Source organism: Hyaloscypha bicolor, assembly GCF_002865645.1.
Source record: "Hyaloscypha bicolor E unplaced genomic scaffold K444scaffold_87, whole genome shotgun sequence".
Lineage (NCBI taxonomy): Eukaryota > Fungi > Ascomycota > Leotiomycetes > Helotiales > Hyaloscyphaceae > Hyaloscypha > Hyaloscypha bicolor.
In genome coordinates this window covers 2,097,192-2,112,549 of record NW_020194589.1, presented here as the reverse complement: position 1 = coordinate 2,112,549, position 15,358 = coordinate 2,097,192, and the positions used below count along the sequence as shown (strand labels likewise).

Below are 15,358 nucleotides of genomic sequence, written 5' to 3'. Positions count from 1 at the left end.
ATCGATCCCCCGCATCGGCGCATCATCTGCGTACAACCTTTCCCCTCAATAACCTGTTTGGCTGATCTCGGGATGATCGCTTCTGCAGTGCAACGTTCGTTCGCCTTACATTTTCTGTGGCTCACAGGGCCTGGAATATCCAATATTGGTGTGGTAGACTAGTTCCTGATTGTGATTTGTGAGGACCAGTTCTCAGTTTCATGTGAATAGGTTGAGCTCAGCCAGTAAGATGGATGTGGAAAGCAACGTCGGGTGCGAACTGGTCACCTGCATCAAGACAGCACCGAAGGACCGGTGGTTGGCTCCTGTGCATCGCTCAGTGGCGAGGAACTTCGGGGAGGGAGCGAAAGTCAATCAGCATGAGCATCGCTTCGCTGAGGAAGGTTTGGAGGGGGTATGTGCGGGGTTTGCTCTCTCGTTTCCTCCCGTATCACTGCGGTTCTGTCCTTCGTGTCGTTTATCCTTTCTTGGCGATTGGCGACCTCCCAATTCTTCATAATCGAAGAGCTTGCTAAGTTATGTTTCATTCTTCGCCCAGCCCTGGGTGTCGTATCATGCAAAGGATCCAAGATCGAGGTTTTACAATCGGGGGCTTGACTGCTCTGCCGTCCATGCATGTGGCTGTTGATGGCTGCATACCATGGGGCGTAAGTCCTGGGCGTCGGAGGCCCCCAATTTTTGAGGATGATAGAATGGATGACAGAAGCACTGAACAATGGAAGCCACCATGGCATCTGCAAAGTGGATCGGTCTTGCACAAGGTTGTGGACTGTCTCTGGCGTTCTCGGGGCTGTGCTTTGCATCAAAGCGGTAAGGCCTAACGTGGGGAAAGACGCTGTCATCTAACGACTACGGCGCTTTTGACAGGTCCTTTTTTACTTTTCCTAAGTTCTGCGGCATACAATATCTCCCGATACGGAATGTTCAAGAGAAAGTCTCGATCTGGGGCCAGCCTGCATATGCACTGCACAGACATGACTCTTCAAAGTCAACTGGAGCGTCAACGCGTTTGCTGAGCTGACGCATCGATCGCAGCTTGACAAAACCCCAAAGTGAACACCCGTTTGGTGGTCGCTTTCGAGACCGTAGACGTGTCCATGCTGTTGTCGAAGTTGCTAGCTAGCCGGGCGATCTTCGGTGACCGACATCAAAACCCATTCTTGCTTCATGCTGTGAACGGTCGAAGATGAAGTAGCCGTTATCTGTTCCCAGAGCTTCTGATTTGCAGGAAGACGTGCGTAGAAGGCCGGCGGTCCGGTTTCTCGAAGCTCGGTGAGGCAGAAGGGAAGGAGAGACATCTTGTGCTCTCTCTGGCCGGGCACCGTGAAGGTGGTGTGCAATCATGGTTCGCAATTTTGCCTCGCAGAATATTGATCCTTTGGAGGCAGCACGCACACTGGCGGAAGAACTCAAGTCGGTTCTCGGGCAAGCTAGCAAGCTGACAACCTGGCAACCTGGGCGAGGAATTCATTTTGGGGCGCTCGGACTGGGGATGCTTCGAGCTGAAGGAAGGAGAGAGATCGTTTTGGATATGCGGTAACGGTATTCGTCTCATTAGAATACTGTACATTGTCACCTGAAGCAGTTGAAACGCGGGCTCGCCAATTGGCGTCGCGCTGACATCGACGACGTCGTCTCGAACCTCTGCAAAGTGATCACTCACACCTACCCCTTTTCCATATTATTCGAGTGCATCGGTCACCCACCAATGGCAACGGCTGAATTGAAGCGTATCAGGGAAGTGAGGGCCGAGAAAGCAGAATACTTTGCCATATATCGCCAAGGGGTGCAGGCAGTCGCCCTGTGAAGCCCACCAGCCGGCTCCGTCAGAGCTGAGAATCAAATCCGTCCCTATACGAAGCACCAGCCAGCAGAACTGTGATACTGTAGTCGCCCCGGCGAAGTGATAATCCCGTGTGCTCGCAAGGTTCGCTCGCGCGCCCGTCGCAGGGCGAGACAAGAAGCCAGAGGCTCGATCCTTTGGATCTTGAGTGGTTGCCTGGCCATCCTGCACAGCCTTAGGGTCATTCGCAGCAAGCCTGCATGAGCCACGAGAGGGGGCCCCTGCTCCACCAATATCGGGCGAGGGGCGTGGGAAGACACACACGAGAGTGCGATCGAAGAGAACGAAGTCTTGCTGTTCTGTAGCTGGCTCGAATTTTGTGCAATCCGGATGCAGAGAGCAGGAGGCGCGCCAGAGCAGGGCAGAGCAGGGCAGAGCAGGGCAGAGCAGAGCAGAGGACAGCTCCATCGTTCCGTCGTTTTGGCGGTGATGCGCTGTAGCTCCTACCTGGTGCACTGTACTCGGTGTCCTGAATTGCTTCCTGTACGTAGTTTTATGTTGGCGAGTCGGAGCCGGACTTGTTGCGCGAGGGCGCCCGCAGTGCGTAACCGAGCATTGCTCTTCTCTGCATTGGTGTGGGCCAACGAATTGGATCGGGACGACACGACCCCGCCGAGCCCGTGGGCGATCCTCCTCCACTCCCACTCCTCAGATACTGTTCAAATAATCGGTGCCTTTGGGAATGGGAAAAAGCCACCGCTCCTGCAGCTCTAGGGTTACGCATTCTTATGTACTTAACTCTGATTGCCCACCTTGGCTCCCACACACCTCTCTCCTCCCACCTCTCACCTCTCACACCCTCCCGAAGCTACCGCCTACCGCCGACCGTCGACCGCTTTTCGCCCGCCTCACTTTGGAAAAAGACAACCGCTGTGCTGTGCTGTGCAGTGCGGCTCTGGTGCTCGCCCCTCCCGAGAGCTTAATAGCCTCGCCCCTCGCCCGTCGCCTTGGAAATTCCCCTTCTTCCCCAACTTCACTTTCGTCGCCCGGCCTCATCATTGCAAAGCTTCACTTACTCATCCACACTACCTACCAACGACAATCTTCGCCGCTATGTCACGCCCCCCACCTCCTCCACCCCCTCCAGATGTTCGGGGAAACCCCGCAATGGGCCAACGCCCTCCTCAACCCCCCCCTGGACCACAGGTTCCCAGGCCTCCTCCTCCCGGCATGCCCATGCAGCAATTGCCAATTCGACAGCAATCCATTCGCATCCAGGACATCACGCCTCCAAAGATGATGGACGAGTCCGCTTGTCTCAAAAAGCTGACGACATACTCCGCCCACACTATTCGGAAATGTCTTCCTCGCGATCCGAAGAAAGAAGGAAGAGGGACCTGGGCGAGATCCGAAATTATCGAGGAGAGATGGGCGCAAGAGGATATCATTAAGCAAATCAAGAAGCTTAGTGAAAGAGGGCGAAGCGTAGCCGACAAGAAGAAAGCACTGATGCCGAACCAGCAAGGTCAAGTCACAACTCTTGTCGACAACCTTGCGTCCACAGAAGTAGACCGCGCCTTCGAGTGGTCACTTGTTCAGCTCGATAGCGTCACGAAGCCAATCAGCGTCTTCAGAGGAGGGAAAAAGCGTGAAGCGTATGAAACCGTCTCCATGATCGCTTTCGTCAAGCGGTCACCACGCAAAGACCTTAACCCTGTCATACTATTTCAAAACATCGAAAAGATGAAAGCTGATAGTATGCGGCCTCCTCAACAACCCCAGGGACAACCAGCCGGTCCCGAACCCATCGAGATAATCCAGGTTAATGGCGGTGACAAGGACAAGGCGCCCAAAGGGAGATCCAAGAGTCGGGAGAAGAAGTACCACGGGCGTGACGACTCGAGTAGCGGGGACTCTTTTGACTCCGACACTGGCAGTGATTCATCGTTCACCGGCTCGGATTCCATGGACACCTCGATTTCTTCGAACTCCCATAGCCGCAGAAAACAGAACCACGGCAAACCGCCCTTCCGGAGTCACAGCAGGCCTCGGGAGCAACCTCGGGAGCATCGAAAAACATATTTCCTGGAGCATCGAGCTCACTCTCCAGAGCTGCATTACGACCCCCATGGCGGGTCGCCTCGACCTTACGTGGTGCCCGATGTCCCACCACGTCCCATCCCCACTGCTCTTCCTACGTCGGATCCGGTCGCGGCTGCATATCACGCTGGAAGAGTCGATGCCGAAGCAGAAAGATTCGGTTCTGCTGACCGAGTCATGCCGAGACCTGTCGAGCGGGTTATCGAGCGTGTGAGACCTGTTCCTGTCATCTCATACGGACCTACTACTATGGAACATCGCTATTCGGTTCCGAATAACTATGCTGATGATCGATACCTCGATGACCTTCGACGGGATGACATGCTCAGGCGGCGAGATGACATGTTCAGGCGGCGAGAACGAGACGTCGAAGAATACATTGTCGAAGGCCGACTTGACGGCCAACCCGATGGACGTCGACCGTCCGATTTCGACATAAGAGACTCTTTCTATGAGCGAAGACCGGAGCCGGTGGTATGGAACAATCGCTATCCGTTCGCTCCAACACAACTTCGGCGTCGGTATCCTCATGATGTTGACAGCAACAGGGGCTGGTAAATTCAAGTAGCTTGATTTTCAACCCTTTCCTTTCCGTCTCCTATAGATTGGGACCGCAAGGAGGAGCTCGGGTCTTCTGGTGCAATTTCAGTTCCCAAGAATGTATTTTCAATGGCCCTATTTATGCGTCAGCGCAGTTCAATGTATTTGGAGTGGAATTACTCTGTATCTATCGAATTATTTATATCCGTCTGTTACCTTGGTTGGTTTGGGCAGGATTTCGTCGGGAAGGGCAACGATTAATGATTCCACATATCCCTCAGATATTATAGCTGGTGTACAAATAAAACAGCACAAGGAAAATCTTTTACACAAGTATGACTTACCTCTTCAACGCGTGCCTTGGAAAAAGCCTTGAGAACGCCGTCTCCGTTGAGCGGACCTCTCTTTATATGCGTGACTTTTGAGGATGGGGGCGTGGGATGGTCCACGACGATTTGAGCAGATTCCTCTGCATGACTGCCCGAAATCTTTTGTTTCTGCAAATCATATACCTGGCCACGCTGTCAATCATGCACCTCGATCCAATTGAAGCCTAACAGAACAGCTCGCTGGCAAACCGGCAGGGGCTCCCCGCAGCGGGAGAACTTAAACTTCGAGTCCAATGACCAATTGAGAGATCCTGAGATATGAGACGGCGAACCCATTGGTTCCAGGAAATTTGATTTCGAGATGCAACGAGCCGATTTGCCTCTGTTGTTGAGGGAGATGTCCAGAGAAAGGTTTGCAACACGCACGTGAAGCCATCCCTGAGCTCTTCGGGCCCAATGACGAGAACTCGGTAGCGGGGTTTTTTCCACCCCTCCCTCACCGGGTTCTACCGACAGAGATGCAGGTTGCAAACTTTTTGATAGCAACCTCGACCATAAATCTCCTGAAATTCTCTCAAAAAAATCACCAAACCTGTTCCCAGGCTCTCCAAAACACCAATTGCAACCATGGCCCGCCAATTCTTTGTTGGTGGTAACTTCAAGATGTCGGTTTCTCTTGGTGGTGTGCGGGATGTTGAATTGCATGATCTGAATGAAAGCTGATTGTTGAGGATAGGAATGGCTCTGTTGAGGCCATTAAGAAGATCATCGGATATCTCAACGATGCAAAGTTGGATCCTAATACCGGTTCGTTAAGTCTGGTGCTTCGATCTGCCCCTTAGTGGAGACACAATTCGCCTCACCTCTGAGCTACCCCTCTCGCCAGAGCTGCAAAGATTCTTTGAAAAGTTGCTAATAGAGATGATTGATAACAGAAGTCGTTATTGCTCCACCGGCTCTCTACCTCCTCCTTGCCCGCGAGCACCTCAAGCCTGGCCTAGAGGTCGCAGCCCAGAACGTCTTCGACAAGCCCAACGGTGCCTTCACGGGCGAGATATCCGTCGATCAACTGAAGGACAGCAACATCACCTGGACTCTGCTCGGCCACTCGGAGCGCCGTGTGATTCTGCAAGAGGATGACCAATTCGTCGCGTCCAAGACAAAGGCTGCTCTTGATGGAGGCATCGGTGTTATTTTCTGCTGTGGAGAGTCATTGGAACAACGAGAGAGTGGCAAGACAATTGATGTCGTTACAATGCAGCTGAAGGCTGTTAAGGATAAGGTTTCAGACTGGTCCAAGATTGTCATTGCATATGAGCCGATCTGGGCTATTGGAACTGGAAAAGTTGCGAGCACTGAGCAGGCACAGGAGGTCCATGCTGCTATCCGATCGTGGCTGAAGAAGGAAATTAGCGAGAAGGTCGCAGAGGAGACAAGGATCATCTATGGTGGTAGCGTCAGTGAGAAGAATTGCAAGGACTTGAGCAAGCAGCCTGATATTGACGGATTTTTGGTTGGTGGAGCTTCGCTCAAGCCTGCTTGTGAGCTGCCTCTTTCTCTTGCCTTATTTTATTCAGTACTGACGTTTTGCAGTTGTCGATATTATCAACAGCCATTTGTGACTACATGGACTTGAGAAAGGAGATTCACGGCTGTGAAGTGGCGTTACGAATCATGACATGAGCGAGTGAGGTGCCCAGGGCAGTTGTAAATAGCTCTACTCAACTACCTCCTACTTCCAAACCTCTTAGTTCTGTGTCTGCTTTCTTCATAGATATAGCCTCCACCAACCCACACATTGTTCTTCATCCCCCCCTCCAAGTATCCAGAAAGTCTTCTTCGACCCGGAAAATAAGCCAAGACAGTGGCTTTTTATGCCTCCACAAAATACTTGTTTTTTGAGGCTCCTCAACCTTCTCCGAGTCATACTGCGCCTGGTCATGAGTCCCGTATTGAGGCGTCTCTCCGAACATCACACACTCTCCTGGGCTATTGGGCAGACTTTCATTCTGCCTGCAGCAGTAGCGGTCCTCGAAGAGGTTGTCTTTGGAATACTAAGGCTCATCATAGCCTGCCTTCGGTGGATTTTCTGGAGTATTAGGTGGGTTCTTGTCTGCACACTCGTCTACTTTGGCAAACGACTGTTGCTCGTGAGCATTGTTCCGCAAGGAGATCGAGTATCGCAATGGTAATCAACTCGGAGGCCGGGTTGTTCGGTAACAATTCTGGCCCAAGTCCATAGTTTCTCGCAAGGGAATGGCAACTTGATGAAATGATGTTTAAATACAAACGCTGGCCAGGTGCTTTCGCCTCTCTCTTCTACGAACAGCAACTCTGCTCTCTCTAGGCCAATCCTTTTATCTAGACATGGTAAACGCGCATGTATGCCTTTGAGATGAGCTGTGACCTTACAAATCGTGGTCAGCCTAGAAACAGTTGAAATTGTTCAGATGCCCAACTCCTCTGTACCCAACGGATTACGAGTGAACCAAGAAGCGGTGGAGATTCAGAATATGTAAGATACTGAAATTAAACGGGATTCAAGAAGACTTCAAGAACGAGGAACATAAATTGCAATTGGGGCGTTGAGCAGAGAAACTGCCCGCTAACAGTCAGAGAGGAGATATTTCCACTGATACGGGGTTTTGCCGAGCACTGTAGATATCTCCTGCAATGCTGGGACTGGTCTCAACATCTTTTACATTGTATTGCCGAGAAAGACGCAGAGACTCCTGCTTCAAAGAGGCTGCAATTCCCTGACTTATTCTCAAGCAAGAGAGCTCAGGAGTATAAACTTCTGTCAGTCTCCAAAACGCCGTCGCCAATGCACACACATATGATACACGTATCTATTTCATCTAGTCCTCCCTCATACGGTAATGCCGCCGCCATAATAAGGACTCCATACGCCTCTTACACTCTCGTTGATACTCTTCACTGGCTTTGTCACTCTCTTCAACTTCTCTCCGCTAGCATCCCGTAGCAGTTCCGCTTTCTGCATTATCTGTTCCTTCTGTAGATTCCGCACACATATAGCCTTTTGTCGTCCACCAATGTAATGTCCGATGATGACTGGGTGTCTTCGTGGGCGTGGGGAGACTTCGATTTCGATTTGAGGGTTTGCAACGGCGAACCTCTGGAGAGAATTGCGAAGGAAAGAGCTGTGAATGTTAGCAACCGAATTGAACAGATGAGAGACGGGTAAGCATACTTCATTCCCCTTGAGCTGCCGGCCCAGTCACAGTAATGAAACGAGAGTTTGTGACATTGGAGGATGAAAGCTCCCACCCCATTCTGCGGATTCATTAGCACATGCACGGGTATTCATCTTATCTCCATTCATACCTGGGAGACAGTCACCTTCTTTAAACCTCTCACAGTCATCGTGGGCGCTGTTATTCAACAGGATGATCGATTGCGAGGTTAAAGCCATTTCATTTTGCGAAGCACGTGATCGAGCTTCGAGAAATTCCCCTGCCTTGTTTGCGACGCGACACCTTTCTCCCTTTTCATCAACCACAGCTTCGAGAGCCGCACCGCCGCCACGCGCTCATCGACTTGCATCACTGAGATGACGGACAAGCTCCCCCCGAATCTCCTGGCGCTGTTCGCGCCTCGCCCCGGTCTTCGATTCCTTCCTCCAGCGGACCACGCGCCTGAAGACCGAAAGACAGCAGCCATCTCTGGCGTTGCGGCCTTTCTCCCGCAACTCGAGGAGTACAAGCAAACTGATGAATACAAGCCTACAGAGAGTTGGCTGGAGCGAAAATTTCGTGTCAAGCAGGAGAAGAAGGAGCGTCAAGCGAAGTTGTTGAAGGAAGCACCAGCACTCTGTGAGGGCGACCCTATCTGTGATATTTCTCTTTTCACTTGTCCGACTTCTGGGCATCTGTGTCTTGTCTACTCTCAGATTTGCTAATATGTTGTGTCTCTAGATAAGCCTCAAGATGATCCGAATATTCGCGGAGATGCATTCAAGACCCTGATTGTTGCGCGACTCAGCTACGATGCCACGGAGCAAGATCTAGAGAGCGAGTTTGGTCGATTCGGTCCCATTGAGAGAGTACGTTCCCCGTTCCCTCCAGTACATTGATGAAAATCTATCTGCATGCTCCTCACCGCTCGCTTCCCTTGCTAACCTTGGTGTCAGATCCGGATTGTTGTTGACACGCATCAAGATGAGAAACCGAACAAGAAGAAGAAGAAGCACCGTGGTTACGCATTTGTGGTTTATGAACGAGAGAAGGACATGAGAGGTAAACCTGACCACAACCCCCTTCCCCCACAGCCTTGCTCGCCGGTCCAGAGATATATGGTATCATTTGTAAAGATATGGCCCTCAAGCTGCCTGTCTTCTCTCCTTTTCCAGCTTTCTGCCCAGCTAAAGGTATAACAAGTATGGGCATCATAACTGACAACTGCGCCTTGCTCACGCTTGGTAAATAGCTGCTCTAGACAACTGTGATGGTATTCGAATCAAGGACCGCCGCATCAAAGTCGATGTTGAACGTGGACGGACAGTCAAAGGTTGGGTCCCTCGCCGTCTTGGAGGAGGCAAAGGTGGCCGTGGCTATACAAAAGCTGCTCCTCCACCGCGGCCCATGGGTTTTGGAGGTCCTCCCGCAGGAGGTCAGGGCTTCAGAGGTGGTTTTGGTGGCAGAGGTGGCGGCTTTAGAGGCGGTTTCGAGCCACGAGGCGGCTATGGAGGCCGGGGTCGTGGGGGCATTGGCTTCCAGGGGGGTGGTGGCTTCAGAGGACAAAACGGGTATGGAGCTCCTCCTCCAAATGCTCCAGCAGGCCCGGGTGGCGCTCGCGGCGGTGGATTTTCTGGGGGTAGGGGAGGCTACGGTGGACCATCCGGTTCACCAGATCGTAACGGCTCTGGCGGTGGGTATGATTCGCGTGGAGGTCGCTCATATGATGACAGAAGCGGTGGAGGTGGAGGTGGATATCGTGGCTACCAACGCGATGGACCTCCGCGGGGTGGTTCTGGAAGCAACATGGAGCCGGTAAGACCTAGAGATGGGGGATACCGTGATCGAGACCGAGACGGAGGATATGGTGGACGGCCACGAGAAGATGACTCACGAAAAAGACAGTACGAGGGCAGCGGCTACGAAGAGGATCCTCGCAAGCTGCGGAGATATTAGGTGCAGCAGGACACTATTCGGTTTGTCTTGTGGTGGGTTTCTCGAGTATTCAATCTTTCTTCCCTTCATCACCAGGGGTAAGCCGTTCTTCGATGCTATTTCCACCCAAGGTAGTATGCGGTCGCCTCATCTGTTTCTTCGACGTCAGTACTTTCACCGGACACAAACAGCTTTTCCGATTTCATCATGGTAATATCGACTCTTCGACGCTCTGGTTTCCATCTTCTGGCCTGGGATTGCATCGGAACCTGGAAGGCCATTTTCCACGCCTTGACCTACTTGCATTGGGTGAGCACACACTGACGCTGATCTTGGAGGTAAAAGTCAGAGGTAAGGCAGTTGTGCCATCTGACTATCTGACTTCAGTGCTCAAGAATTCTTGCTTGTATTATCAGAACTGCAGGAGGACAGCGGGTGGTAAGAAGAGGTCGCTCAGGCAGCAAAATTGTTCTTTTGGTTTCCCATAATAAAAAGGTAGCGCCGCTTAACGCCAGCAAACCCCCCTGATTGTATGATACTGTAGAAAACAGGACGCGAGCATTCATGCTTTATTCCTCCATTGCTTCCATTTCCGTGACCTCATTCGTCGCCGAACTCCAGTAACTTCACATAGTCAGCTCCCAATTCATTATAAAGATGAAAAACTACTTACGCAAGTAATTTAACAGAGAACTCCGCAGTTGCAACTCCGAACAACTTCAGCAACCTCGTCTGCCTGCTATCCAAAATACCACCTTCTTTGCAAACAGTGTATGGATTCTCCAGCGTAATCTTTCCTTTGGTCAAAGATGTCGGCATGTTCAATTTTCTCAATTCCGGCTCCAGACTATGCGCCATGGGTACATCCTGCTCTGGATCAATCTCCCCTCCCATCGAGTAGACAATGCCTGCAGGAACTGTGAACGATCTCGTAGCAGGAGTGCCGGCGCGCGCGAAATCCGTTTTGGCGAGATTGGAAAAGTATTCTTCGATGGCAGTAGGCTCGCGGTTGGTGAAGAGAAGTCCTACATCGCCCACGAGGAACTTGGAGAGTCGGTGTGTCGAAGGCTGGTATTCGTCTTCTGGGGTCGTTCCAAGGGCTTTTGCCATCACTTTTGTCTTGCCAAAGAAGAGTCTGTCAAAACAAATCAGAACTATTCCCATATGTTACTCACTAAGGCTCGAATACGCACCTGCTATCACTCAACTCGTTGCGCACATCCTTCAGATAAGTATTCCTCATGTTGTCTACGGAGAAGACGAAGCAGTGTTGGTATTGATCCAGACATTCTCGGACATTGGCGAAGACTTTAATGGTTAACTCCTTTCCCTTCTTATCGACTTTCGTCAGGTGGACAACCCTCGCACGCTTTGATTTCGGCATTACTGGAAAACTTCGAATGTGGGGTATTTGGCTCGAGTTGAAGATGCAGCTGGGAGTAATTTTTTCGATAGCGATAAAGTTTTGGCACTAGCGGCCGCTTCAACTCTCCTGGCAGGCGCGAAGCTCAAGCTTTCTGCAAAGCGAGTGTGCGAACTCTCAAATCTTAAGAGATACGATTGACGAATCCCCTTAAAACATGTTGGAGTTTATGGACTATATTCAGCATGCATTCTATAACGTCTCGGGCTGGAACTATGAGAACTCGTACTCTCAATTAACTGCTACTGCTAGAGGCAATATGTCCCCTTCAAGGTCGAGAATTAGGTACTGACCATATCTGTAGCACTGCTGGACTTCGAAACTCCTCGTGGCCTAAGACTTAACCTGTCGTCCCTCTCTTCTCCCAATTTCGCAACTTCATACGCCATTGGTAGTGTAGGGCTCGTTGACGGCTCTCTCTCATACCTCTATACCTCTCTTCCGCTACAGACAACCTCCCAAAGTGGAAAGATAGATCTTCATGATGTTATACATGGCTACAGACAGATCCAAGAGCTGCGCAGGCCAGAAGAATCGTGGATGTGGGAAGAATGGCAGACAGGGAAGCGGACAGACAAGCGGGATTCCTTATTATATGGACGACTCTACTTACCCCAGAGTACGCTGGAAGCATTGTATCTACGCCGAATTAGTCCAACACAGCAATTGAAGCTGTCAGCTGTCAGTGATGGTCGATTACGAAATGGCGGGACGATTCTCGCGCTCCACCAGTACGATACTGGGAAATACAGCGCAGAAACCCTCTATTCTACGGACGGAGGACTGCTTGGACTTCGAGGGCTCTACAACTTTGGTCCAGATCCTCGGAAAGAGATTACTGAGCCTCCGCGCACCGAAGATCGATTTTATGGACGCTTCAGTGCTGGAGCAGAGATGTATTATGGGTCATTGAACAAGTCCGGAGGCGTGAGCTTTGGTGGAAGATTCGCTACGTTGCCTGCTCATAAGGGGGTACCTTTGACTGCAACATTGACGTTAAATCCGCTGATGGGAAATCTGAGCACCACCTACACGGTGAAGGCTGGGAAGAATCTGGCTTTGTGCTCCAAGTTCGACTTCAATGTTTACAGCTATGAGAGTGAAGTCAAGCTTGGATGTGAGTTGTGGAGAATGAAGACCCGAATTCCGAAAGAGAGAGAACGGAGCATTGCCGCTAAGCTGGAATGGAGGCTTGACCCCATTGAACAGAATCTTGCCCCAGAGCCAGAGGAGGTTGTAGGGGTCCTGAAAGCGCGGGTGGACCAGAATTGGAAAATTGGGCTATTGTGGGAAGGCAGGGTCAAGGAATTGCTGTTCACCCTCGGATCTTCCATTGATATGAAGAGAAAGGACCAGCCTTTCAGGGCAATTGGGTTGGAAATACAGTACTCGTCATGAACCATGGACTCAACGGGCTGGATGAAGTCACAACATGCACCGCCTGCGATGACTGGACGAAGACATATTTGCGGGAGGCCAGGATCTTGATCTAAACATCTGATTACTGTTGGCAGGGACCCATAGTCGTACCTTTGTCCGTTGGAGCCTTGGCGGTAGAGCCTTCCAGGTATTCATCCCCCAGCCTCAGGGCTGATTTCATCCTAGGATCGATAAGATACCGTTGTGGTTATTTCTGCTACATTCGGATCCGAATCTGACTGCCGAGACGGCCAGACATATTTGTTCGGGTGGAGCGGGCCGTTGAAGGCATTTGATGGGAGCCCAGCTACGGCTTGATGTACCCCACTGACTGCGAACCTTCGAGCCTGTAATGGAAAGCACTGTCTGTGCCGAATACTGATAGTGTCCCAAGAAACTCTTTTGGACATTTATACCAAGTGTCAGATTTCAGGAGGCCAACAACATCGGACCCTTACTCCAAGCAATGCTAAGTCGAGGGCTTACGCAAGAGTGTCCCCCTTGAGTCCGAAATATACTTGCTGGTCAGCTCCAGTCCAGTCTTATCTTGTGATTTCCACCGTCTGTGGGGAACATCCTTATATATCAGACACCGTCCTCTTGTAGTTCACAGAGAGATACGAATACAAAATGTTTTCTCGAATATTAATCTTTGGCAAGAGACGGTCTGGAAGCGCGCGGTCTTGTCGATTCGCTAGTCTGCTCATCGTTCCCGTAATGACATGCATGGTCACTTAGTCTTCAATAGTTCCACGGTCGTGTAAATCGGATCTTTTAAACTTTGACTACCCCGAACACAGCCCTGGCTACAAACGGTAGCCAGCCCACTATCCGCTACGATCTGCAGTCAAAGTAGACCTCAGAGACGACCATCACTAGGAACCCTAAGTGGACCAGACCACAATAACTCAAGCAAGTGTCTCGAGCTGTGAAACAAGGAGATTGCATCGATGCTCCCGGACTTGGCATGCCGAGCACATACAAAACCCATTGTTTCGGAGGGATCGAACGGGATTGTGGCACGCGTGGCCTTGGAAAGGGGAAAGCAACTTCGACCGGTTGACTCTCCTTGAGCCCTTAAAACTCTCCGTCCCATTGGTATAGGCAAAAGCCAAAGTCCAATGAGCGCTAGCGAATGGGTTATCTGATCAAGGTCGAACGATTTACCCTTTCCAACGATCCGAGGAGCTTCTCAACCCCTCTTGGCGCATGCCACATAGGCAGTTCTTGACTTCTTTGGGTTCATGGCATGCCTTTTTTACATTTCGTTTTCATGGGGGGAGTATGTTTTCTATAAATAAACAGCATTTTCAACTCGTCGATATCGAATTCACGAACAGTCGAAAGCCTGCGGAATTTCGAACCACTCACCAAATACCCGAATCTAAAAGGCTTCCCGCAATCCGTTTTTGGGCACCGCACATGCCAAGGCGTCAAAATTGTTGAGTAAGAACTCTTCCTCGTCATGGGTGGTCTGGCCTGGGCTTTCGACACCAGGGAGAAGAGGAGCAGGTGGGGGATATGAGGTGCCTGTGCCGATCTACAAGTACACTAGCTTGTTGATCGCTAAGCCTGAGAAGATGGTGTTTGAGATGAAGCCTGTTGGCGAAGATAGGATTTAGATGATTGAGAAGGAGTGGAAATATATTAACGGTGGAGAGGCGGCGGATGTGGCACTGAACGTGAAGGCTGCTGGTGCAGACACGTGATGTGGCTGGTCTGTGGGCTGATGAGTTCGTTTGGTTTGAATTTCTCCACTAACAGCACCTCCTTCGTTCTTTCAAACCCTTGAATGTCACTAAGACTGCTCCTGAGCGCTAATCTAGATATTGTTCCTGGGATCTACTGTGGCATGGAACTTCTCGTTCACTATGGAGGCCCTTGTCGCGAGTAAATGATATCCCCCCCGCGAACATCAGCCTTCTAAACCTTCAACCTATCAGCATCCACCAGATTTCAGTCAGTGTCAGTATCTAGCCCTCAAGGTACAAAGCGTTATTTATTGTGATGTTTTCGGAAGGGTGAGCGGTACTTGGACACGTGATATCCGGCACGGAGCTTTGGCTCCCGTCGCCTGAACGGCTGGCTTGCATGCAAACAAGGTACAACAACATGACCTTCACCAGTTCCCCTGTGGAAGACTGGCAGACTTGAGCATCGGACTGGACTCGACTTGTCGCGACAAAGCGTGGCCGCCTCGCAGCCGGTCTGCCAAAAGCAAAAGCCCTGCAGACAGACGACCTGAAGGCGCGGCGGTGAAGAGGGAATTGCTGTCGCAAGCTGCGTCCGAAACAATCGCAGGCCCTGCGGCGGACATCCGCCTCCTCGCGCAAACGTCGACTGGCGCACGGCGGCAGGAGGAGCAGCACAAGCAGAAGAGAGAATTCTCCAGCTGACTGCTGGCATTCTTTTCTAAGCCGCCAATCATCGAAGCATTATTGTGACGCGAGCAAGTATTCTGCAGCGAGTGCAGCGAGCGCAAGAATGCTGCTGCAAATTTGGTCGTTGCGTCGTTATCTTTGGCCAGCTTGGCCAGCTTGGCCAGCTCCCTACCCATCAAGGTGTTTTTCTGCAAGTGCCGCCCTCATCTCGCACCTACCTCACCACCTCACCACCTCACCACCTCACCACCTCA

General features: G+C 51.2%; 8 protein-coding genes across 8 annotated transcripts; 4 read left to right on the top strand and 4 right to left on the bottom strand.

The window, feature by feature from the left end:
* Positions 1-31: 31 nt before the first annotated feature.
* Positions 32-980, bottom strand: K444DRAFT_418764 (uncharacterized protein). The gene has a single exon (XM_024872689.1). It carries the CDS (start codon positions 840-842, stop codon positions 351-353), a length of 492 nt encoding a protein of 163 aa, XP_024735828.1. The 5' UTR covers positions 843-980; the 3' UTR covers positions 32-350.
* A 139-nt stretch (positions 981-1,119) lies between these two features.
* Positions 1,120-2,251, bottom strand: K444DRAFT_630580 (uncharacterized protein; the record flags this gene model as incomplete). Its single annotated transcript, XM_024883235.1, has 3 exons — positions 1,120-1,454; positions 1,664-1,671; positions 1,707-2,251. 3 exons carry the CDS (start codon positions 2,249-2,251, stop codon positions 1,120-1,122), a joined length of 888 nt encoding a protein of 295 aa, XP_024735827.1.
* A 323-nt stretch (positions 2,252-2,574) lies between these two features.
* Positions 2,575-4,682, top strand: K444DRAFT_418774 (uncharacterized protein). Its single transcript, XM_024872690.1, has 2 exons — positions 2,575-4,204; positions 4,390-4,682. Exons 1-2 carry the CDS (start codon positions 2,897-2,899, stop codon positions 4,414-4,416), a joined length of 1,335 nt encoding a protein of 444 aa, XP_024735826.1. The 5' UTR covers positions 2,575-2,896; the 3' UTR covers positions 4,417-4,682.
* Positions 4,683-5,379: 697 nt separating this feature from the next.
* On the top strand, positions 5,380-6,374 carry K444DRAFT_530924 (triosephosphate isomerase; the record flags this gene model as incomplete). The annotated part of the gene is made up of 4 exons (XM_024874933.1): positions 5,380-5,417; positions 5,489-5,559; positions 5,688-6,293; positions 6,346-6,374. 4 exons carry the CDS (start codon positions 5,380-5,382, stop codon positions 6,372-6,374), a joined length of 744 nt encoding a protein of 247 aa, XP_024735825.1.
* A 936-nt stretch (positions 6,375-7,310) lies between these two features.
* On the bottom strand, positions 7,311-8,157 carry K444DRAFT_653185 (mitochondrial ribosomal protein-like protein subunit L51). Its single transcript, XM_024885864.1, has 3 exons — positions 8,098-8,157; positions 7,964-8,046; positions 7,311-7,913 (listed from the first exon to the last, which is right to left on the bottom strand). The coding sequence occupies exons 1-3, from the start codon at positions 8,134-8,136 to the stop codon at positions 7,622-7,624; spliced, it is 414 nt and encodes a 137-aa protein (XP_024735824.1). The 5' UTR covers positions 8,137-8,157; the 3' UTR covers positions 7,311-7,621.
* Positions 8,158-8,273: 116 nt separating this feature from the next.
* Positions 8,274-9,902, top strand: K444DRAFT_664115 (RNA-binding domain-containing protein; the record flags this gene model as incomplete). Its single annotated transcript, XM_024886926.1, has 4 exons — positions 8,274-8,585; positions 8,688-8,815; positions 8,903-9,008; positions 9,208-9,902. Exons 1-4 carry the CDS (start codon positions 8,324-8,326, stop codon positions 9,900-9,902), a joined length of 1,191 nt encoding a protein of 396 aa, XP_024735823.1. The 5' UTR covers positions 8,274-8,323.
* Positions 9,903-10,550: 648 nt separating this feature from the next.
* Positions 10,551-11,265, bottom strand: K444DRAFT_630575 (uncharacterized protein; the record flags this gene model as incomplete). Its single annotated transcript, XM_024883234.1, has 2 exons — positions 10,551-11,016; positions 11,075-11,265. 2 exons carry the CDS (start codon positions 11,263-11,265, stop codon positions 10,551-10,553), a joined length of 657 nt encoding a protein of 218 aa, XP_024735822.1.
* Positions 11,266-11,461: 196 nt separating this feature from the next.
* Positions 11,462-12,702, top strand: K444DRAFT_643672 (mitochondrial distribution and morphology protein 10; the record flags this gene model as incomplete). Its single annotated transcript, XM_024884879.1, has 2 exons — positions 11,462-11,558; positions 11,609-12,702. The coding sequence occupies 2 exons, from the start codon at positions 11,462-11,464 to the stop codon at positions 12,700-12,702; spliced, it is 1,191 nt and encodes a 396-aa protein (XP_024735821.1).
* Between the last annotated feature and the right edge of the window lie 2,656 nt (positions 12,703-15,358).